At 46.5% G+C, this 25020-nt stretch overlaps 1 protein-coding gene across 3 annotated transcripts in view; it reads left to right on the top strand.

Moving 5' to 3' along the window:
- Positions 1 to 25020, top strand: part of LOC142583268 (cytochrome P450 6a8-like) — a 60211-nt gene that overhangs the window by 21884 nt on the left and 13307 nt on the right. For 2 of the 3 annotated variants that reach the window (XM_075693660.1, XM_075693661.1), the window contains exons 6-7: positions 9743 to 9992; positions 24212 to 24342. In XM_075693660.1, coding sequence (XP_075549775.1) covers positions 9743 to 9992; positions 24212 to 24342 — 381 coding nt within the window. Of the gene's footprint in view, positions 1 to 9742; positions 9993 to 18453; positions 18546 to 24211; positions 24343 to 25020 lie in introns of those variants that run through there. The other variant, XM_075693662.1, reaches the window with a different exon arrangement.

The following is a 25020-nucleotide window of genomic DNA, read 5'->3' as shown; positions in this document are numbered from 1 at the left end:
GGGTATCTCCAGCCGATCGACATCCCACCCGGGACCTTTTAACGCGATAGCGTTAAGGAGCTGGTGTCGTAGAAAAGCCGGTGCCGTTGGTGTCGGCGTTGACCGTGTGCAAAAAATCCCGGAAGGCAATTTATTCACAAAAAAACTTGCAAGATGGGCTGGGGGGGAATCGAACCAGGGTCTCCGGAGTCTTGGACGGAGACGCTACCACTAAGCCAGGAGTTTTTTTTTCTTTATTGTGCCGCTTGACACAGAGTTTACGAGATCAGGAGAGCAGATTAACCAGATCATAGTACCGAGAGCCGTCAGCTGTTTGCTGACTACAAGTCATCAGTATTTCGGCATCTGCAACATTTCTAATCTTGGAACCCACTCTGGTACATACCACTGCAACTTCAGCACTTCGACAAAATGGGACACCGATTTGCAAAAATCTTCGCGAACTGGTCTAGCGTCGATATCCGCATTGTGTTCAGCAGTCCGAGTTCGCCATATACTGTGCAGGCCCAGGAGCATAACCAGATCGAAAGGCACACCATCGTCGTTTTCGACAGTTGGATAACGGATTCCATGCGGACTCAATGGCAACTCTTTTTTCAAGGTTCTCTGTAAGATCTCCCACAAGAACACTCCACCCCAGAAATCTAAAAACACATGCTCAATTGTCTCTGGTTTTTTGCATTACAAACAATGAGTACCCCACGGAACAAATAAACCCTTTCCCTCTAACCATGTTTTAACGGGTAAGGTTCCTGTGTGCAGCTTAAAAAAAGGTTTTAACCCCTGGCGCAACTAGCGTTCTTTAACGCCTTTCAAAACATCTTTTCCTTTGCCTGACAGTATAATTGACGGTACAATGGCACAGGAAATAACACATCCATAAGGTCCTTGTACAGTTCTTACTTGACAAGTCAGTCAAATAGGCACTTTTGTCCCACTTTGAACTATCGACCTCAGCCACGGGTTCAATAGTTCAAAGTGGGACAAAAGTGCCATAGTGAATGCGGTGTTGCCTTAGAAACGTGCCGTCGAAAGTTATACTGCGGCGTATATCGGTAAATATGAGCATGTAAATGACAGAACTCGCAGTTACATGAGTAGCGAAGAACGTTTCCGCTACATTTCTTCTACGCTCTGCGCACTCGCAGAGCCATCTTGCGGCAAACACAAAAGACCCCCTCCTCGCAATATACGGCGCTGCCCCGACACGTGGCGCGCCACTCGCCCCATGATCGCGTCCGCTTTCGTGGCGCTCCGCGGCCCGGCTGTCCGTGGCGATCACGACATTTGGCTCGCGTAGATCGTTTTGAGTGGGCTGTGCGAACGGGGCGCGATAACGCTATCGCGTTCCTCTCTTGAAGGCGAAGCTTGAGCATCCTCCAGTTTTTTCCGTGTTGGTCTAGACCTTCTTGGACGATTTCCTCTCTCGGGCTCCGGAAATAAATGGGTCGCCGTCGCCGCTGATTATGCTACGCGGTACGCAATCGCCAGAGCCCACCCGACAATTTGTGCTACTGACGTTGGTGACTTTCTTCTCTATGACATCATTTTAGTGCACGGTGATCCGCGCCAATTACTCACTGAACATGGCCGCAGCTTTCTCTCGGCAGTCGTAGAGGACATCCTCCACTCCTGCTCCCCCGCAGGGGCGTCTGCGCAAGCAGGCGTTTGGTGTGTTGCGACACCACGGACCCGAGCACACGAGGGTTGGACCTTCCCGCGTGTAGCCGTGCGCGGCTTAGCCGTGTCCGGGGAAAGGGGGATCCTGGGGGTTGAGCCGATGCCGGGTGTTCGGACCTTTAAGGCCCCCCGGCGGAGGCAACACGCCTCTTTGGCCTCTGCTTCACGTAGACGGCACCCCCGGACTGACCCACCCGGGGGAAATCGGTAGTCGCCTTTTCCTGTCTCTCTCTTCTCAAACCTTCGTCTTTATCTCTCACTTTACATCTTTCCTGTCTTCTTCTCTCTTCCATTTACTTCCTTTCTCCACGGCGGCAAGGGTTAACCTTGTGTGGATATCCTACCTTGGGTACACCATATTGGGTTATAGTGATGGCGTACGGCTGGCGTCGTGCAGGCTTGTACACAAGCTCTGCCGCGTCCCCTCGTTGGGCTCCGTGGTGGGCGGTCGGCGCTGTTGCCGAATCTTATATATTCTCATGGAAACTCCCTTCCCCAAACTTCCTGATCGCCCTCCGAAACGAGGGCGCACCGAAGATGTTTTTCAGTTTTTCGGACACCAAATCCAGAATTTTCCCCGGTTCCACGTCATTCACTCTGAAAAGCCAAACAAAGCAGTGGGAAACATATCACCATTCCTTGTCTCAAAGTCCTTGACTGATGTTTTTAGACCAGGTTACAAGGTGTCCAGGATGGCAAGCGGTGACCTCCTCTTGGAGCTCCGCGACCAGAAGCAATATGAGCAACTACAGAAACTAGTGTCATTCGGGGAGACCCACATAACAGTAACGCCACACCGTACAATGAACACCACCCGCGGTGTTGTTTCCGATGATGATCTGCTTGAGCTGACTGAGGCGGAGCTCCTGGAGGGCTTCAGTGAGCAAAATGTTATCAATGTTAGAAGAATAAAGATAAGGCGAGATGGTAAAGAGATTCAAACGAAGCACTTAATAATCACCTTTGGTTCAAGTGTCCTGCCCGAGTCGATTGAGGCCGGGTACATCAAGCTCCGCGTTAGGCCGTACGTGCCCAACCCACTCCGCTGTTTCAAGTGCCAGCGCTTCGGCCACAGTTCGCAGAGTTGCCGAGGCCGCCAGACTTGTGCTAAATGTAGTGCCCAAGAACACACCACTGAAACGTGTGAGAACGCTCCCCACTGTGTAAACTGTGATGGGGAGCACGCCGCGTACTCGCGGTCGTGCCCCTCCTGGAAGAAGGAAAAAGAAATAGTAACGATCAAAGTGAAAGCGAATATATCGTTCAAAGAGGCACGAAGGCGGGTAGCATACCTGCCAAAGAAAACCTTTGCCGAAGTGGCGCGTCATGGGGCAGCGTCACAACGGCCTCCGGCGGCTGTCCGACCCTCAATCAGTGAGTCGGCAGCTAAGCCATCTACCCCGCGGCGGTTGCAGCTAGCGCTGCTCCGTCAACCGAGGAGAGGGGACCACCGACCCCGAAGGTGGGCGCAGCCGAGGCTGCCTCAACCTCCCCGGCCCCTTCCAGCGCTGGCAACAGCCGGCGCAGCCAAATCGCTCAGGGAGCCCCATCGACCTCCGGGCTGGTGGGCGCAGGGGTCTCGCCTTCCGAGGTGAGACTCTCTCGAAAAACTTCTCGCTCTCAAGAGCGCGTGTCCGGCGCCTCAAAAGAGGCAATGGACACAACACCTATCCCCACGGCGCTCCAAGCGCCTAAGGAGCGGCGAGGCTCCCTCGAACGCTCCAAAAAAGGCAGAACCCCGGTTACAGGGCCTCGCAAGAGCTCTGTAATCTAAGGCATCACTTCCGTTTCCGTAAACACAGCACCAATCCCCTTTAAACATGGATACACAAGTCATACAATGGAATGTCAGAGGTCTTCTGAGAAACCTTGATGATGTACAAGAACTCATCCACCAACACAATCCAAAAGTGCTGTGTTTACAGGAAACACACCTAAAATCAAAACACACAAACTTTCTCCGACAGTATTTAACTTTTCGCAAAGATCGCGATGATGGTGTCGCATCACCAGGCGGCGTTGCCATTGTCATCCATAAAAGCATTGCGTGTCAACCTTTACAGCTACAAACGCCTCTTGAAGCAGTGGCGGTTCGAGCTGTTCTTCTAAACAAACTTATCACTATTAGCTCTCTTTACATCCCCCCACATCACAAATTAACGAAACATGAATTCCAATCCTTTATAGATCAATTGCCAGAACCTTATGTTGTTCTGGGTGATTTCAATGCACACAGCAGCTTGTGGGGAGACTCTCGTATCGATGCGCGAGGTCGTCTCGTTGAACAATTTCTTTTTTCGTCCGATGCGTGTCTGCTGAATAAGAAGGAACCCACTTATTACTGTCTTGCAAACCATACCTTTTCTTCAATTGATCTGAGCATAGTTTCTCCTTCTATTCTGCCTGAACTTGAATGGGAAGTTACAAAGAACCCTTACGGAAGCGATCACTTCCCCATACTACTACGAACACCCCAAGAAAACGAATATCCACCACAGGCACCTCGGTGGAAGATGGAGACAGCTGATTGGGACAAATTTCGAACTCTTACTGGTATCTCATGGCATGACATTTCCTCGTTAGAAATTGATGCTGCTGTGGAGTATTTTACAGCCTTTATAATAGATGCCGCATCTAAATGCATATTACAAGTAAATGGCCTGTCGTGCAAACGGCGTGTCCCGTGGTGGACCGACGATTGTAGGATCGCACGTAAAAAACAGAACAAAGCGTGGGGTTTGCTACGCGCTTCTCCCACTGCAGAAAATCTTATCAACTTTAAAAAAGTAAAATCCGAAGGCAGGCGAACCCGCCGACAGGCCAGAAGAGAAAGCTGGCAGAAGTCTTTATCGGGCATCAACTCGTACACAGATGAGGCCAAAGTCTGGAGCAGGGTTATTAGGATAATAGGGCGACAAGCACAATCACTCCCTCTGGTAAACACACAAGGTGATACCCTCCAAGATCAGGCAGACTCACTTGGGGAGCACTTTGAGAGCATCTCGAGCTCAACCCATTATTCTCAGTCCTTTCTCAAATATAAACAATCCGAAGAATGTAAGCCAATAATGAGAAAATCAAGACAGAATGAACCCTGTAACCGGCCTTTCAGTATTGCCGAGTTGAGAGCTGCCTTGAATACATGCCAAAGCACTGCACCGGGACCTGACAGAGTCATGTATGACATGATCAGAAACTTACATACTGACACGCAATTTACACTACTTACACTTTTCAACACTCTGTGGGCTGCGGGATACCTCCCATCTACATGAAAAGAGGCGATTGTGGTTCCTGTCCTGAAGCAGGGAAAAGACCCCTCCTTGGCAGCAAGTTATCGTCCGATAGCTCTTACCAATTGTCTGTGTAAGCTCTTTGAAAAAATGATTAATCGCAGACTCGTACATTTCCTTGAACTCAACAATATACTCGATCTCTATCAGTGTGGCTTCAGACAAGGGCGGTCAACAACCGATCACCTTGTGCGCATTGAAGGAAATATCCGCGATGCATTTATACATAAACAGTATTTCCTATCGATATTCCTTGACATGGAAAAAGCTTATGACACGGCATGGCGTTACGGGATTTTGCGAGACCTGTCGGAAATGGGCATCCGTGGAAATACGCTGAACATAATCGAAAGCTATCTGTCAAATCGTACCTTCCGTGTAAAAGTCGGTAATGCACTGTCACGTCCTTTTACGCAGGAAACCGGTGTACCCCAGGGAGGCGTACTTAGCTGCACTCTCTTTATCGTTAAGATGAATACACTTCGTTCTTCACTGCCCCCAGCCATTTTTTATTCCGTATACGTAGACGATATACAGATAGGCTTCAAATCCTGCAACCTTACAGTATGTGAAAGACAGGTACAGCAGGGCTTAAACAAGGTGTCCAAGTGGGCAGACCAAAATGGATTTAAAATTAACCCGCACAAAAGTTCTTGTGTTCTCTTCACAAGAAAGAGAGGCCTGGTACCTGATCCCTGTGTAGAACTGGGTGGACAACAAATTCCTGTTAACAAAGAACACAAATTTCTAGGTATTATCCTTGACTCCAGGCTTACCTTCATTTCACACATAAGAAGTCTGAAAGCAAAATGTCTAAAAACCATGAACTTACTTAAAGTCCTATCCCACACTACATGGGGTAGCGACAGGAGGTGCCTGTTGAATCTTTACAGGAGCCTAGTTAGATCACGGCTAGATTATGGTGCCGTAGTATATCACTCTGCTGCACCGAGTGCGCTAAAAATGTTAGACCCCGTTCATCATCTGGGCATCCGCCTCGCCACTGGCGCATTTAGAACAAGCCCCGTCGAAAGTCTATATGCAGAGTCAGACGAGTGGTCACTACATATTCAGAGAACATACATTAGCTTCACCTACTTTCTTAAAGTGCGCTCTAATAAGGAACATCCGTGTTTCATGACAGTAAACGACTTAACGTGTGAAACACTCTTCCGTAACAGACCCTCCATGAGACTTCCTTTGTCGCTGCGTGTAAGAGAACTTAGTGAAGAAATGGATGTCCCAATACTCGAACATCGCCTAATGGCTCCTGCTAATCTATTACCGCCCTGGGAGTGGCAGATGATAGAATGTGACCCATCCTTTGTAGAGGTCTCGAAGCACGCTCCTGAGCTTGAAATTGCTATGCATTTCCGAGAGCTTCAATCGAAGTACTCCTGCTACGAGTTTTACACGGACGCGTCCAAATCCCATGCTGGTGTATCCTACGCTGCTGTTGGCCACTCTCTTTCTGAATCTGACATGTTGAACCCCCTAACAAGTATCTTCACTGCAGAAGCTTATGCAGTACTGTCTGCCGTAAAACACATAAAGACACTGAAACTTGACAGAGCAATAATATTCACAGACTCGTTAAGTCTTGTAAAAGCACTAATTTCTTTACAAAAGCATACAAATCCTGTCTTCAATGAACTCTACACACACTTATGTAACATCTACTCATTACACAGACATGTTGTAATATGCTGGGTTCCTGGCCATAGAGGAATCGAGGGAAATGTGCTTGCTGACGAGATGGCCAAATCAGTGGCATCGCAGGGTAGCCGTTCTGCTGCAGTCCCTGTCACAGACATGAAGCCTTTCCTCAGAAACAAACTGCGAAGCCACTGGCAACGCTTGTGGGACGCAGAAACGAGCAATAAGCTTCACGTAATTAAGCCTAAGTTAGGTTTATGGCAGCCAACAAAGAAAACACGAAGAACAGACGTCCTTTTCACTAGACTGAGAATAGGACACACATTTGGCACTCATAATTTTCTTTTGACTGGTAACCAGCCTGCAACCTGCGGTAGATGTGGCGACCGGCTGACCGTCCTCCATGTCTTCCTGGAGTGCCGAGAAGCCGAAAAAGACAGGAGAAAACATTTTCCTTTTGCATACAGCCATCACGTCCCTCTGCATCCGGCCATGTTCCTTGGGGTAGAACCGCTTTTTGGTACCAAAGCAGTCCTCGCTTTCTTGAAAGATGTTGTACTACATGTTACAAGCCCATTCATTTCTTAGCGCATTCTCTTTCCAGAGGATATCGCTAGGATAGATTCTCTGTATAGCACATGCCTCTAGGCCCTTGCGTTTCAAGGGTCCCGGTGAGGCACTAGTGCTCTAGACAATATTATACATCTAGACAATCACATATTTTATATATTGCATCATCCTTTCTTAATCCATTTTAATGTTCACAGTACTCGCCAATAGTCATTCCCATAACTTTATTACTCGTACATTTTAAGGAATTTACATCAACTCTTTTAGGCCCCTTTACAGCCACAGCGCATTAAGACCATAAACCCATCAGGCACTGCGAACTCATTAATCATTAGCATGGCGCTCTTTGGCCACATCTGGCCCTTGCGCCATTAAACATCAAATATTCATTCATTCCACTCCTGCTCGACAAAGCACAAGTTCAGCAGGTCCTACCACCCACCGACCAAGGGCCTCACGGAGCGCCTCAACCGGACCATCACCGACATGCTTTCGAAGTACGTTGCGACCGACAACCACGACTGGGATCTTCACTTACCATATGTGATGTTCGCGTACAATTCATCCCGTCACGACACCGCTGGTTATTCACCATTCCATGCCCTATATGGCCGAGAACCCGCGTTGCCCTTGGACACTTTGCTGCCCTCGGCCACACGTTCAGCCATTGAATACACCCGCGAAGCGAACACCGACCACGCAGGCCAGCTCGCCCGCACCCGTCTCGAGGCCTCACAGGAGCATCAGAGAGGTTTCTATGATTGCCACCATCGCGACGTGCACTTTTGTCTGGGTTCTCTGGTGCTCCTCCTGTCCCCCATTCGACTTGTGGGCCTTTCTGAAAAGCTGCTGTCGTGCTACACTGGCGCATACCGTGCGGCGAGACAAGTGACCGATGTCACGTATGAAATCATCCCCGCCGACCTGTCAGCGTCATTGTCAGCTACAAGTGACATCGTTCACGTGGCGACACTTAAGCCATACCACACACCCTTCCCCGCGGATGTGTAGAGTAAGCACCGAGACGGTGCACGCTTCTACTGCCGGGGGTGATGATACGGAACAGCCGTGACAGTATGGCTGCACTAAGGAGGAAGAAGACGACGTGTACCCGCTTGATATAGCGTCTCCAGTTTGGCCTACGTTAGATCCCTTGTAAATAAACTGTAAATAGTATTGGGCGTCGGCTCGTCGTAACACTATATATTCCGTGGAAGAGACCAGTGTATCATTTTGTGAGGACGCACTAGCATCGATAAAATGAGAATGGAACGTATTGGCAACCTAAATATATGAGAATTCACTATGCTGAAATTCAACTTTTTTTGGTATAGAGCCTTTGTTCATTACCTCGTTGATCGCTTTCCGCATGAGATGTAAATTTCCCTTGATAGCAAAGAAACTCGTTCGCATAACATTCTTGTTTAGCGCGTTTAGTATCAGAATTTAATTTGTTACGCCCAGATTTGAAAGACCGATAGTCATCTTCGCTTCTGCTGCTCTTCGAGGTAATACGCGGTAATAATAATAATAACCCACCACATTGCCGATGGCATCGTGTGCGCTGTGTTCCAGCGCGCCTGTTCGCGTCGAAGCTACAAATATTACGAAGGGGAATTCGCTCGCCGCTGCTGCCGCTCTTCATCACGCCAGCGTTCCGACAGCACGTGTCCGCGATCATTGAGTCATGTTTTTTTTTTGCCTGTGCGCGCCTGAGACCGCGCTTGTTGATTCAATCAATGAGTAAATATTTACAGCAGCTTATACAGCTTATAAATGTGCTAACCTTACCGCTTCCAACTATCCGACAACTTGCTCTCGTAATCAGTGCTTCGCCTTTCGTGCGAGACTGCATTTCTTGGTTTAGTTAACCTTTGTGGAACGAGCATATGTGGGAAATACGGCGTCTAGTACCTTGGTGACGGCTGCAGCTTCATTGAAAAGACGTTGAATTTGCCATAACGCACAGATCAAAACTTTGGCAATGCCGATATAGGAAAGTGTGCCCGATATAGGCAGACATGACAATAGGTGCGAGTGCAGACTCATAGAGAGCTGCTCAATATATTTTCTCAGTAAACTCGCACTTGATCCTTAGAAAATAACTCATACGATGTCTATAGCTGTAAACCTTGCATAACAAGGTGTCAACCTCCTATCCCACATCTCCGCTGAAGCATGAGAGCTGGTCTTCTATTTCTGTTCTGGCCAAGTACGACTGCTTAATCGAATCTCTTGTATACTATGTCTTGTACAAACGTTTTTTTGTTCTGTAAATATTGTTCATTATCTCTTCCCCAAACTGTTAGTTGTTTATAGTATTTTGTGTGATGATTACAGTTCTTTTTTGTGCTACAACTCTTACTTACAGTTATTTACAAACTGGTAGTGTTATAAAACGGGACACTCTGAAAATACAGTTGAGTCCAGATTAGTACTTATATATATGTGTGTTGTGCATCGTATTGCTAACATTAAAATTAAACTCCCTTACTCATTGAGTAATTTAGAGAAGCGTGCCGTGAACGAATCGACTTGACCAGTTTGTTCCAGGCATGGTCGAAGCTGTGGACAGCTTCTTGGAGATCCTCGAAGAGCGAAGCTTTCGCGAAGGCCAGTCTGGTGAGCAGATCGACGTGCAGCCTTGCCTAAACACCCTGGCGTTTGACCTGGTTGCCAGGACGACGTTCGGTATGCGTCTTGACGTCCAGAAAAACCCCAGCAACCCGCTGTTCGTGCACGCCACGTCAGTAGTTCCGGGAACACTGGCCACTCTCTTCCGCCTGGCAGCGCGTAAGTTTGCTCACTTGACCCATCTGTCAAGTTAAGTCAACATCATCACCAGCCTATTATTTCATCATCATCACCATCATCCTCATCATCACAAGCCTGTTACACTGCCCACTGGCAGGACGACGGCTCCTCCCAGCGATCTCCAATTACCCCAGTTTTGAGCTAGCTGATTCGAACATGCACCTGTAAGTTTTAAAGGTATAGATGTCAACAGCACCTGAGGATTAATAAACAACCTTTGGAAAACACACCTGTAAGACCCGTGTCCAATGATCCAATAGAAACATGTGGGGGGTCCCATAGCAAAATCCATAAGTTCCCATATACCACACGGGGGAAGGCATCATATTAAGAAACCTGTATATAACCACATATGTTGTGATGGTGTTCCCCATATAATATATGGGAATATGCAGGTTTCTATATGTCATCCCATGCGTTCATATAATGATATAGGATTTCTCCCGTACCATGTACGGGAATATTCGGTGCTTTTACGTGATTCTCTACAAACATACATTTGTATGGGACATATCATGTGTGGAAGTTCACTGGTTTTTATATGAGAACACCATATGTTCATGTGGGGCATCTTTTTCTGTGGGAATATCGGATATGTTTTTTTTTAATTTTTCGTATGAAGGTAACAATGGAGCTAAAATTGAGGAAAAGCTTGAAACTTGTTCGTTTTCGATGCTCATCTTTAGTAAAACGAAGAAACAATTAAAAATGCAACAGGTTGACGTTAGACTAGGGCAACCTGAAGAACAGATGAGCACAACCTCTTGTACTAGTCTGTTCTGCAGTTCTACCACGTCAAAATTTGCGCTGTTCCATTGTGAATCATAACCTTTATTTTATCCTCGAATTTATTGGGCTTTACATAAGAGAGCGGGCACGTAAGCCACGTGACATAAATATGGAGTAAAACATCATCTATCAGAAAATTCAGTGTGAGACATCAAAATCTAAACAGAATAACAATACAAATGTAAATTAGCGAAATCATTATAACATCACAAACATTTAACAATGTTAACCGTGCAGAACCAACTAGCGCAATATTTTACGTTACTGAGCCAAAACTTCTGCATTATTTGGGTTAGCATACAGGGTTTGGTACAAAGCACATTGGATATTCAAAAATGACGGAGATGAGAGTTTGCTATAAATATAGCCAGTACTAAATGCTGTTGTTGTCGTGGGAGTCAATGTAAAGAGTCTAGCCGTAGGTGCCGCTGTTAGTGCAATCAGTACAAAAATATTACTTAGCAATCGATATACACGTAAGGATGACTAAATTGCCCTAACGATAAAATCAAACAATAAGCAGAAAGCATTTAGGTTAGATTGAGAAACACATTCTTGCATTTGCTTTTCAGACATCTTGAACTTGTTCGCCCCATTTTTGCGGCTAGCGTTAGGACTGTTTTGCTACCATGCGTTTCCACGTATGGTTCTTGCAGGACGATTTCCCTACTCAACTGCACTTAACTAGTGAGCTTGCTCTCATCAGACAACCACGAAATCTATTTGAGCTTCGAAGGAAGACCTATATGTTAGACATACTACCATGTGTATATATCATCATCATCGTTATCATCATCAGCCTGGTTACGCCCACTGCAGGGCAAAGGCCTCTCCCAAACTTCAACTACAACGGCCAGGTACTAATTGTGGCCATGTTGTCCCTGCAAACTTCCTAATCTCATCCGCCCACCTAACTTTCTGCCGCCCCATGCTACGCATCCCTTACCTTGGAATCAAGTCCGTAATCCTTAATGATCATCGGTTATCTTACCCCCTCATTGCATGTCCTGCCCATGCCCATTTCTTTTCCTTGAATTCAACTAAGATGTCATTAACTTGCGTTTGTTCCCTCACCCAATCTGCTGATTTCTTATGCCTTAACGTCGCACTCATCATTATTCTTTCCAAAACTCGTTGCGTCGTCATCAATTCAAGCAGAAGCCATTTCGTAAGCCTCCATGTTTCTGCCCCTTACGTGAGTAATGGTTAAACACAGCTGTTATATACATTTCTCTTGAGGGATAGTGGAAACCTGCTGTTCATGATTTGAGAATGCCGGCCAAACGCACCCCAGCCCATTCTTATTCTTCTGATTATTTCACTCTCATGATCCGGATCCCCGGTCACTACCTGCCCTAAGTAGATGTATTCCCTTACGACTTCCAGTGCCTCGCTACCTATCGTAAACTGCTGTTCTCTTCCGAGATTGTTAAACATTACTTTAGTTTTCTTCAGATTAATTTTTGGACCCACCCTTCTGCTTTGGCTCTACAGGTCAGTGAGCATGCATTGCATTTACTCCCCCGAGTTACTAAGCAAGGCAATATCATCAGCGAATCGCAATTTACTAAGGTATTCTCCATTAACTCTTATCCCCAATTCTTCGCACTCCCGGTCTCTGAATACCTCCTGTAAACACGCTGTGAATAGCGGGAGATCGTATCTCCCTGCCTGACGCCTTTCTTTATTGGGATTTTGTTGCTTTCTTTATGGAGGAATACGGTGGCTGTGGAGCCGCTATAGATATCTTTCAGTATCTTTACATATGGCTTGTGTACACCCTGATTACGTAATGCCTCCATGACTTCAGAGGTTTCCAATGAATGAAAGGCTCTTTCGTAATCAATTAAAGCTACATGCAAGGGTTGGTTATATTCCGCACATCACTATCATTCACACTATCAATCACCTGATTGATAGTGTGAATATGGTCTATTGTTGAGTAGCCTTTACGGAATACTGCCTGGTCCTTTTGTTGACAGAAGTCTAAGGTGTTCGTGATTCTATTTGCGATTACCTTAGTAAACACTTTCTAGGCAATGCACAGTTAGCTGATCGGTCGATAATTTTTCACGTCTTTGGTGTCCCCTTTCTTCTAGATTAGGATTGTGTTAGCGTTTTTTCAAGATTTCGGTACGCCCGAAGTCATGAGGCATTGCGTATACAGTGTGGCCAGTTTCTCTAGAGCAATCTGTCCAACATCGTTCAACAAATATTCTGCTACCCGATGCTCCCCAGCTGCCTCCCCCCTTTGCATAGCTCCCAAGGTGTTCTTTAATTCTTTCGGCGTTACTTGTGGGATTTCAAGCACCTCTAGACTATTCTCTCTCACATTATCGTCGTGGGTGCCACTGGTACACTGTAAATCTCTATAGACCTCATCAGGCATTTGTACTATCTCATCCATATTAGTAATGATATTAGAGGCTTTGTCTCTTAACCCGTACATCTGATTCTTGCCTATTCCTAGTTTCTTCTTCATTGCCTTCAGGCTTCCTCCGTTTCTGAGAACATTTTGAATTCAATCCATATTATAGTTCCTCATGTCAGCTGTCTTACGCTTGTTCATTAACTTAGAAAGTTCTGCCAGTTGTATTCTAGATGTACAGTTAGAGGCTTTTATATATTGGCGTTTCTTGGTCAGATCTTTCATCTACTGCGATAGCTTACTGGTATCCTGTCTAACGGAGTTACCACCGACTTCTATTGCACACTCCTTAATGATGCCCATAAGATTGTCGTTCATTTCTTCAACACTAAGGTCCTCTTCCTGAGTTAAAGCCGAATACCTGCTCTGTAGATTGATCCGGAACTCCTCTAGTTTCTCTCTTGTCGCTAATTCATGGATTTGCGTCTTATGGGCCAGTTTCTTCCGTTCCCTCCTCAAGTCTAGGCTAATTCGACTTCTTACCATCCTATGGTCACTGCAGTGCACCTTGCCGAGCACGTCCAGATCTTGTATAATGCCAGGGTTAGCGCAGAGTATGAAGTCTATTTCATTTCTAGTCTCGCCATTCGGGCTTCTCCATGTCCACTTTCGCCTATCCCGCTTGCGGAAGAAGGTATTCAATTTCCGTATATTTTTCTGTTCTGCAAACGTTACTAATAACTTTCCCCTGCTATTCCTATAGCCTATGCCATTTTCCCCCACTGATTTGTGTCCAGCCTGCTTCTTGCCTACCCTGGCATTGAAGTAGCCCATCAGTGTAATGTATTTTGTTTTGACTTTTCCATCGCCGATTCCACGTCTTCATAGGAGCTTTCGATTTCCTGGCCATCATGACCGGATGCAGGGGCGTAGACCTGTACGACTTTCTATTTCTACCTCTTATTAGGTTTCACAACAAGACTTGCCACCCTCCCGTTAATGCTATAAAATTCCTGTATGTTACCAGCTATAACCTTATTATTCAGGAATCCGACCCCTAGTTCTCGTCTCTCGGATAAACCTCGGTAGCACAGGACGTGCCTGCTTCATAACACTGTATATGCTTCTTTTGTAATCCTAAGCTCACTAAGCCCTATTATAGCCCATTTACTACCATCTAATTCCTCCAATAACAGTGCTAGACTCGCATAACTAGATAACGTTCTAACGTTAAACGTTGCCAGGTTCAGATTCCAATGGTGGCCTGTCCGGAACCAGGAATTCTTAGCACCTTCTGCTGCGTCACAGGTCTGACCGACGCCGTGGTCAGTTGCTTCGCGGCTGCTGCGGAGTGAGGGCCGGGGTTTGATTGTTGCGTTCATATAGGAGGCTGTGGCCAAGTACTGCACCAGGGCAGCCAATCCGGTCTCGATGAGAGTGTGCGTTACGGGTTCTGGTCAGCGGGATCAGGCCGCCCTCCTTGCCTGTTTGTGCAATTTGAACAACACGCGGATTTCTTTTTATACGGTGGAAAATTGCGCGGACCCGGGATTCCAACCTCGGTGTATATATATATATATATATGTGTGTGTGTGTGTGTGTGTGTGTGTGTGTGTGTGTGTGTGTGTGTGTGTGTGTGTGTGTGTGTGTGTGTGTGTGTGTGTGTGCGTAGGAGGTCTTCCGAGACCTCGGTTGTGAAGAATTGGGGATAGCATTGAAGGGAGAATACCTTAGTAACTTACGAATCGCTGATGATATGGCCTTGCTTTGGAACTCAGGATAGCAATTGCAATGCACGCTCACTTATCTTGACAGGCAAAGCTGAAGGGTGGTTCTAAAAATTAATCTGCAGAAAACTAAAGAAATGTGTACCAGTCTCGGAAGAGAACAGCAGTTTACGATAGGTAGCGATGCACTGGAATTGGTAAGGAAATACACCTACTTAGGGCAGGTAGTGACCGCGGATCCAGATCATGAGACTAAAATCATCAGAAGAATAAGAATGCGCTAGGGTGCGTTTAGCAGGCATTCTCAGGTCATGGATCGCAGGTTGCCATTATCCCTCAAGAGATAAGTGTACCATCTTTGTCTTACCAGTACTCACGTACGGGGCAGAAACCTGGAGGCTTAATAAAAGGGTTCGACTTAAATTGAGGATGACGCAACGAGATATGGAAACAAGAATGATGGATGTAACGCTAAGGGAAAAGAAAAGAGCAGATTGGGTGAGGGAACAAAGCGAGTTAATGACATCTTAGTTGAAATCAAGAAAAATAAATGGGAATGGAAAGGGCATGTAATGAGGAGGGAAAAAAACCAATGGTCATTAAGGGTTACGGACTGGATTCCAAGAGAAGGGAAGCGTAGTAAGGAGCGTCAGAAAGTTATATGGGCGGATGAGATTAAGAAGTTTGCAGGGACCACATGGCCACGATTAACACATGACTGAGGTAGATGGAGAAATCTGGGAGAGGCCTTTGCCCTGCAGTGGGCGTATGCAGGCTGATGATATATATACATATATATATATATATATATATATATATATATATAGCTTTGTACGGGCACATGCAACATGCCGTACAGGATCCCGTGTGCACATGTACTATGGTAGAATGTGCGGCGAAGACGATGTTTCGCCACTAGGAGTCATAGTCGCTCCTTGAATGGAGGTGCTGCTGTGGCGTACGGTGGTGGATACCGGGAACAATCTATTACTCTACCAGAATGCCGCTTATATAAAACACAAGGTGTCACCTTTAGACAATCGTGTGAGCATCACCTTCTTTGCGACTACTCAGTCGCTGAAGAATACGTTATTTATGGGTGTCTGATTGCTACCGTTCAGAACCTGGAGACGGTACATCAGTACCAGTTGGAGTTGGAAAGGGCTGAATTAAGTAGCACCCCGCGGTGCGCCTTGATTTCTGCAGCTTTTCTTCTGCACGCCCTGCGTAAGTTGTCCGCTAGACGTATTTGCATGGTTCCTTGAACGTACCTTGAACTTAATTTTATTCTGTTTCCCCGGAACCGCTGTCGTGTCAGTTGTAGTCGCGTTTCCGTGACTTCTTACGTCACCTTTTCCGTACCCCCCCCCTCTTGTATTTGTAGGGGAACTGCAAGCGAATATTTGGAGGGCGTCGGTTCAACCAATTCTCTGCCTCTTCTCTCCTTCCTCTCTTCAGTTTTATCTAGTTAGACCGTATACTTGTACATTAGTAGAACGGTAAGCGCATGCGGAGGGTCGTCACTGATGATTACAGCTGTCAAAAGGCTATTGTGGCGACGCCAAGAGAGCTCTAGAGGGCACTGTTCACATTCGACGCGGTGCGGTCCAAACGAGTTTCTCGTGTCTCTACTCTGCCACGCTCCTTCCATGTATATACGCACTCTGAACCCCCACCCCCTACCCCTGACGCGGTTTGCCAGATAACACTAACAGCAGCAGCAGTCAGAAAGTCGAAGGAAGCGGCAAAGAAAGCTTCACTTTAACGTTGTCAATGATTTCTACCGAAATTTCTTCGCGAGAAAAGTGTATATGCTTACCGTAGTCTTCCCTACAATTAGGGGCTTTCACCTTACAGCGCTCTATAGCATTCTAGCAATGTGAAATGATAGGTATGGGGCATTTTGGTTTTCTTTAACCGACGTTTCATTCATTTTTTGGGGAATGGTACATTTGCAAGTATCAGCTGCGAAATGCAAAAGTAAGACTCATGGAATCATTTCATGCATTTGTCGAGAATTCGGAAATTTAAATTAAACAAATTAAAGGACAAAGTTTAGTGCTCGGTCACTCTGTGTCAAAACCAACCATCGCAATGCTCTAAGCACCATACGCTGGATTGCCTAAAGCCGGAAAATCTTGTGGAGTACCTGACAATTTCCACACTATCATTAAGCAAACAAATCAACTAAGCATTTACAGGCAGCGGCTCTGGCGCAAACCTGCAAAAGCACAGTTGCAGAGTTCTTGTGCACTTTCTGTGTCTTCATGAGCAAGCGTAGAAGCCGCGTCTGTGAAATCCTCGATATTATGTGTGTCGCCACAAGGGAAGTGAGTGCGGGAGGAAGAAGGCACCTCGAGGTGATGAGAATTGCGCCGTTCATGTCCTTTCCCTTTGTGCTTCGACACCGCTGTGCTCGCTATGCATCTTCGGGGCGTCTCCTCTTTGAAAGTGTAGCAGTATGCGCTTTCCCTGTGGCACACCAGGGGCCCTATTTTGTAACGGTTCGCTTTAGAACTAATTTAGGTAGTTGTTGGGCGCGCTCGCCGTGCCTGGTGTTGTGACGCAGTTAGCGAAAAGCCGTTAGGCCATGTGATTCAATTAGTTTCGCGTGTACACAACCTTACTGGGACAAGTTGATAACGCTTTCTCTGACCCCAAGAATTACTGTAATTAATTTCGCTACTCTTTGGGATACCGTGAGGCACGTTTGCCGCGCGTGGCGTTATGACGCAGATAGCAAAAAGGAGAGCGGACGCGGGACGCAGTTTTCTTTCGCGCCTAGTCAACCTTACTGGAACAAATTCATGGCACTTGGTCTCACCCCAAGCATTATTATAATTTGTTACACTTAGGGACAATTTCGAGGCACACTCGCCCCGCCTGTCTTGAAGCAGCGAGAAACCGCTAAGCCATCGTGACAGTGTTAGTTTCGGATGTACTGAATCTTAGTGGAACAAGCTTGTGACGCTTTTTATGGCCGCGCAAGGACATACACCTTTCGGTACACACGCTTGTCGAATACGCGACAAGCAATTGCCAGGAGTTATAATATGGTAGTGTGCAGCTAGCGCCGGCAGAACGCACAAAAGATAACACCGAAGAGCTGAAAAACCAAGAACTTGAAACTCGAAAATTCCGTCTTCTGAACGTCTGAAAACAGGCTTTGCGGCCACACACCTTTCATGAGTGCAAGTAGAAGGAATTCTGTGACCGTCCAGCATGCTTTGTTTGAGAGCGTGTGTTGTGGCCACCTCGTTTTATACGTAGCGTACTATCTGATCGATTGAAACCCTGTTCGTTTAGAAAATGCGCAGTCGCCCGCGTATTTGCGCTCCTAAAGGGCAGGAAACAAGGCCCGGGTATGGGGGAATGCTTGGAAATTGAAGGTTTTCGTGATATGGGCGGTGTTGTTTAGAATGAGCGAGGTATTTTCTACGCCATGTATGTAAAGAGGAATTGCTTTTGTTTTTATGCTGCCCATTTACCATTTTCGCATCATTCCTATAACGTGTTAGTACCGAAATGACACATGCTTGTAATTTACTTTTCTCAGCTGACTTCCGGTAGGGCTTCGTACGGGAACTACTGCTTCTCAGTGCCACACCATTGGATGAATGCACAAAAAGCCCAAAACGAGCATTTATGCAGAGCGAAATAAACATTTCCTTGTTTCACAAGGCGTCTTGCGTCTTCTTTATGAAATTGCAGATGCCACACATTAGATGCAGGCTTGTAAAGATCGTTCGCAATCATTTTTACTCAATAAAACGATTCCGCACCAAGACTGGACGAGGTTGAGCAATAGGATTAAAACAAAAATTAGTCTACGATTAGGCTTCTTGGTAATACGATCTTTGAGCGCAACTGCTACCTTATTTCCACAACAGGCAAACACCTGCCGTGGTTGCTCAGTGGCAATGGTGTTGCGCTGCAGAGCACGAGGTCGCGGGATCGAATCCCAGCAATGGCGGCTGCATTTCGATGGGGGCGAAATGCGAAAACACCTGTGTGCTTAGATTTAGAGGCACGTTAAAGAACCCCAGGTGGTCGAAATTTCCTGAGTCCTCCACTACGGCGTGCCTCATAATCGGAAAGTGGTTTTGGCACGACAGGCAAGCGCATGCAGGACACGCAGTGCCGAACGGAGGCGGTTCTGGGTAATTATTATTTCACGTTTCTTCTGAGGTGGGATGACGAAACGGGTGGAGAACAGGGATATTGAGTAGAGGTCACACACCGCACCATATGGTCGCACTTGGCTGGGGTGGCAAGTAGAAGTAAGGGGACGAAAGGCTATAACTGTCTTACGAGTCATCGCAACAGGGCAAGAGTGGAGGTGGGCGATGGACAGCAAGGCGCAAGCACTGGCAGAGGCGACAACTTCCCCATTTGCCCCGCAAACGAGGAAGCGAGAGACACCGCTGAGAGCTGTACAGCCACGCGGCGTGGAGATGGAGGAGCGGAGATCCGCGGAACACGCGCGAGGCGGCAAGGAGCGCCCGCCGCCGGCACCTCGGCATTGCCGCGACAGCGGGAGAAGGGACGGCGAGGGTAGAGTGGACGGCAGCGGCGAAGGTCGCCGCAACTGCCCTGCGCAGAGAAAGGGGGTGAGAAGGTACGCGAGAACACGGGATCCGGCTTTGGAGGACAAGGGGGGACGAAGACTCGCGCCGGGCACGACAGATGGCGCCTTAAGCGCGCGCAGCTAAAGCCGCGCGCTGGCCCCGGCTACGAAGTGGGTTACGGCGAGGCACAACGTCGAGCCCGACGGCGACGCGAAACGCGGGAACGGGCGCCAAAGAACTGCTCTCTAAAAGCTGCATCGCTCAATGCAGCCGGCGTAACGCGTTCCGTCTAGCGTTCGAAGCACGCGCGCCCAGAACAAACCAGAAGTGTGACTCACGTATTAAGGCGGGCGGCTTGCAGCGTTACAGTCAATTCGGCAGCTGGGCTCTATGGGGGTGTCCACTCATGAATTTCTTTCTCTATGGCAGGACTATAAAAGCGTCTTTAGAGCCGCCCAAACCCAGGCAATCCGACAGCAACGCGAAAATCCCAAGTTGCGGTAGCAGGAGACAGAAGCAATCCGGCATCGTTACCTGTGGGTTGCACAAACATGACGCAGGTCAGGTGCACATTGGTCAACCTTCACTTACCCGCATTTTCCTGTAGGCGAAGGGTCGGCCATTTTTTTACGTCGGTCTCGTACTTGAATTCTCACCTGCTCTCGATACTCATCAAGAGCTTCCATGCCATAGCTTCCGCTGTATATTTACCAAATATTTCTTGCCGTTTACATAAAGGATACAAAGAAGGTACGAAATATTCATCACTGCATCCGTTTGTTATGGCAGCCCACTGCGATAATCAATAAATCAGCACTTGTTTGCAGGTTACTCAGGGCATTTGGGGTAGCTATTCAGGATGTCCCTTATTAGGATTGTGGGCTTTAGTTTGGCTCCATCCCCACGTCCAATCCATTCGCAGTTTCCTAAGGAAGTTCAGGCCATGCAAATTTGGTTTGTTTAGCATAGATACAAGCATTCAGAGAAACCTATAGCTCGCGCCGAATCCTGACGCGGCCTATTCATATGCATAAAAGATGATACAACCATTTTCTAAAGTAACGCCCGGACTGATTTTAGTGAAATTTGTTGCATTTCAGAGAGAAAGGTAAATTCTAGTGACTTTTGGAAGCAAAATTTCTATTAAGGGCCTGAAATATGGTAAAAATGTTACAAAAATTCGAAAGTTAGAAAAGAAATGGAAGCATTAAGTAAAATAAAACAGTAGCTCTGCATCAAGAACTGATATCGTGGTTCTGTAAACGGTATCCATTAGATCATTGAAAGCGGACAAATTCAATATCTCAATTTATATATTACGTGAGTTCGTTGCGTTGGGTACAAGGGTTCTGCAAAAGCTGTATTTCGATATTACTGTATTTGTTGAGATTCATGCGTAACACATCAACTTTGTCCGCTTTAGATGTACTATTAGATGCAATTAACATAACTGCGATATCACTTTTTAATTGCCGAGTTGCAGAGTTGTGAACTTGGAAGTCTCATTTTATGAAAATGTGTGATTTTTGCCAATTTTTAATACGAAATTGAAAACTTAAATAAAAAATTTGGCACGAACAGTCACTAGATTTCAAGTTGTTCTTTTAAATTCAACAAACCTCATCCAGATTGCTGCAGTGATTACCGAGAAAAAGATATTCTTTTTCTACACGTATTTAGATTCGGGCACCCGAGCTAAAGCTTCCTCCTATGACGAATCCTTTGTTCGTGCCCAGCTCCTGTGCCGCCTCTGTAGATGCATTTAAAACGCAGAAATCTTTTCATTAGACAACCAGGGAAGCAACTTGAAGTAATATTCTTGCATTTCAGAAATAACGCTAAGTTCTAGTGACTGCAGGGAGGAGAATTTTGACTTCGGGCTTCAGATATTTTCACAAACATTAGCAAAAAAATTGAAAAAGTTAGAAAAAAAAATGCCAGTTTACAAATCCGTAAATCTGGGCCAAGAACCGACATTTCAGGTAAGTAAGAGGTATCCCTTAGAGCATCCAAGGCTAGTAGATTGGATGTAAGAACTAACTGCTTACGCAAGTTGGTTACAATGTTAACAAAGGTATTGCAAGGCACCTGCTCGCATATAGTTGGCATATTTCCCGAGCAATTTTCATTGCACCCCTTTTGTCAGCTTTGGATGTATTATTACACGCACCTCACAAAACTACAAAAGCTTTTTTCGCTGCTGAGTTACAGAACTTCAGCAAGATTATTTTTTTTTAGTTTTCTTATTTTTAGAAATCTTTATTTAAAAATAGGCGGCCAAAACAAAAGATCCACTACGTACAATCACTCCATTTTAACTTATTATTTGAATTGTATTTAATGCTATTATGCAAAAGAAGTTCGAACCGACTAGCGGTAGAGAGCAGTAAGTTTTTCTTTAATTTTGGTATTCATATTTGATGAACTTGTGCAAAACCCCCCTGAAGATGCTAACAATGCCTCTTAAGCTATATATTCCTACATCCAGTACACTCTCCTTAGATGCTTTAAGAGTGGCAGTTCGGAGAATCTTCCGATCTGTTTTTGCTGTAGAGTTACTGATTTGTTCACTTAGCGTGTAAACTTTCTCAAACGTGCCTTTCAAGAATATTTTTTAAATATTTCATTACTGAAACCCGAAAAATGAAAATGCTGCTTTGGATTCAGTACAATTTATCTTCTTTCTCAATGTCATGCAACTTCATTCAAATCAGTTCAGCGGCTGTCTCATCAAATTATTACTTCGTTGCCCACGCATTTCAATAGACAAATCGAAATTGGTCTCGAGGTAGAGATTCTATAGCAAAGCCCCCTCACGAAACCCCATGAAATGTTTTGCTTGTACAATGAAAGTTATGCGGCGCCCTCTAGTAAGCGTTCTAGCGCAATAATTTTCAAAACTTTTCCTTATTAAATTGTTATGTGAAATTGAAATGCCGGATGCCATGTTACTAGGAGGTAAGATTCCTCTGTGGTTCCTTTGCATCTACTAGCGTCCTCAGGCGGCACTTCTTTGCGGCTTACTACGGAGCTGAACGCCATACCGACAACGATAGACTGCGTTATGTTTAAGTCCCAAGCCAGCGCCTTACTACACGGCAAGTGGCGTCGTCTCGTTAGGATGCCAGGAAACTTGCGTGATGATCCTTGCAGGGCGCAGGTACAGCGAACCAAAGTTCTGCGGCGCCCGGCATAAAACGCGCTCACGCTAAAATCCGCACACGAGGCGGTGGGCCAATTGAACCTTCTACTTGAGCATGGTCGCTTCGTTTCACTTTATTCTTGGCACACGGACCACTTTCGTGAAGGTGCTGCAATCCTTGACGCCGTGTCCAACGTGCCACGGTCGCTCATTAAGAAATTCACTGGAACGCCCGTACAACGAAGTGACGATATGACGAAAGATTGCGCATCTCATTACCAAACTTCAATCTAGCACGTGTATCACGAACGCCACGCTCAGCGATGACCGCTACAACGAGTATGACTGCGCAACAAAGGAATACATACGACCCCGATGGCTAATTTGTTGCTTTACAATGAGCGCCACATAGAGGCGGCACATAGGAAGCGCGTCCCTCCAGGAGGGTCCGTATACCACCGTAGTTGTGGTGCACCTCCCCCCTGTCCGCCTTTCAATCGACGGGGTGAGCTACTGTGAACTGGCGACGGGCGACATCGCCGAGGCCATCAAGGACTACACGGAGGTCGACGAAAGCAGCAGTGGTGACCATCTGGCAGAATAACCAATAGTTTTGAAGTGGCAGGCAATCGAGGCTACGCAGCTGTACCTTTGGATCCCCTCCGGATTCCACCGCCGTGCATGTTACGAACCTGGTTGCCACGGCGTTGACCGCAGCCGCACTTTCTTCCAAACTAATTATGCAGAAGAAATAATAGAGTTATTTCTCGAGTATCGCTTGAAATCATGCTAAGAATTTTTTTTCTTTTGCCGAGCGTGTTTAGCTTTCCGTGTAGCACGTTCTGCAGTGCGCGATATTTACATCAAATTGACCTGCATAACGAAGAACTTTCGAGATCGCCTGCTCTTTGTTATAAGTGCTTTCCACTGTTGCAGTTTTTTGCGTGGAAGCATAGGTGCCACGAGTCTCGAATCGACGGTATTATGTGTATCGCCTCAAGGGAAGCCACCGCCGGAGGAGGAAGGCGCCTGCAGGTGGACATAAAGTGCTGTGGTTGAACGCGGTGAAACCAAGTTTGTCGAGGTGTTGCTCACTTTGCGAAAGGAGACAGACGCTGCTCTGTGCAGTGAACAACTATGTACCGCATCTACAAATGCTCAACGAGGTAACACACAGACGCTGCTCGGCGCGGCAGGAGCAGCGAGCGAATTGACCTTAATACTGCGTCTCGCTTCAATGCGATCAAAGGGTCGAAGGCACAGCGCATACGCAGCTTCCACCACTCGGCGCACTTTGTCCGCATGTCAGATCTCTTTCAAGTTATGGGCGCCCTCACGGCATACGCAGCAGCCGTGACTTTGGGTGAGCTTGAAGGTCGTATTTACGTAAGCAGCCGTTTTCTTGGTCTGTACCTCGAGTAGAAGAGCTGTCGCTGTAAAAGAATCGCCGCGTTCGCGCACTTTGCGTTTGTGCTTCGACGCCGCTGTGCTCGCTGTACATGTTGGCGGCGTAGATACGTTTGAGCGTAACGCACGTTCAGAAACTGAAACGTCACTGTAACGTTTTTTTCCCTTCTTTTCCTGCTGTGTGAAATTACAAACAGAGTTTTTCTCGGACGTGAAAGGCTGCGTGCCTCTCATGCTGACTCTGGAACGATGGCTCGGATACGATGCGTTCCAGTCACTGGCCAATTGCTCCATACCCGCCATGAAAATGCGGAGAAAGGACTCCACGGTAAGCAAAATGAACGCAATCTTCTTCTGACTGCTAAAATGCGCCTCCATAATTTTGACAATGAATATGTGCCAAATATTATCGTGAATATTGTTCCTTATTTCAACCATTCATAATTGCTACAGACGATGTCAGGGCGTACATTGCATGCATCAATGTTGGGGTCTAGAGTTGCTAGCAGATTTACCGCTAACAGCAACTATTGGAACACACAGGAGAAGTTGAAATAGCTTGCTTAGTTCAAAGCAGATTCATATCGAATTAAATACTGTGTGTTTAACAGAAACACTGAAGTTGTGGCAGTATTGCACCTGGTACTAGATACTTAATTAGTGTCGTTGTCTGCGTTGTTTGTGAAAATCCAGAAGTTTTGGGATTCTCGATGACATTCAATAAGTAATAACCAGATCATGTAGCTATGCATTGAGACCAGACAACAGCTTGTGATAAACTAAAACGCTACATCATATAGATTAAACAGCCGCCTGTTGTTTTACTTGAGTATACTCAATCATTTTATTTCACGTATGGATGGATGGATGCAAAACTTTAATAAGGTCCTGAGGTACGCGACTCAGCGCGCTGCGGGCCGCTCCCACGTTGGGACAGTCAGGCCTTGCCCGACCGCCGCATCGTGGGCCCTCTGGACAGCCCATAGTTGCGCCCCGGCATCGGGGC

Source organism: Dermacentor variabilis, chromosome 5 (genome assembly GCF_050947875.1).
Source record: "Dermacentor variabilis isolate Ectoservices chromosome 5, ASM5094787v1, whole genome shotgun sequence".
NCBI lineage: Eukaryota > Metazoa > Arthropoda > Arachnida > Ixodida > Ixodidae > Dermacentor > Dermacentor variabilis.
This window is presented reverse-complemented; position numbering and strand designations above follow the sequence as displayed.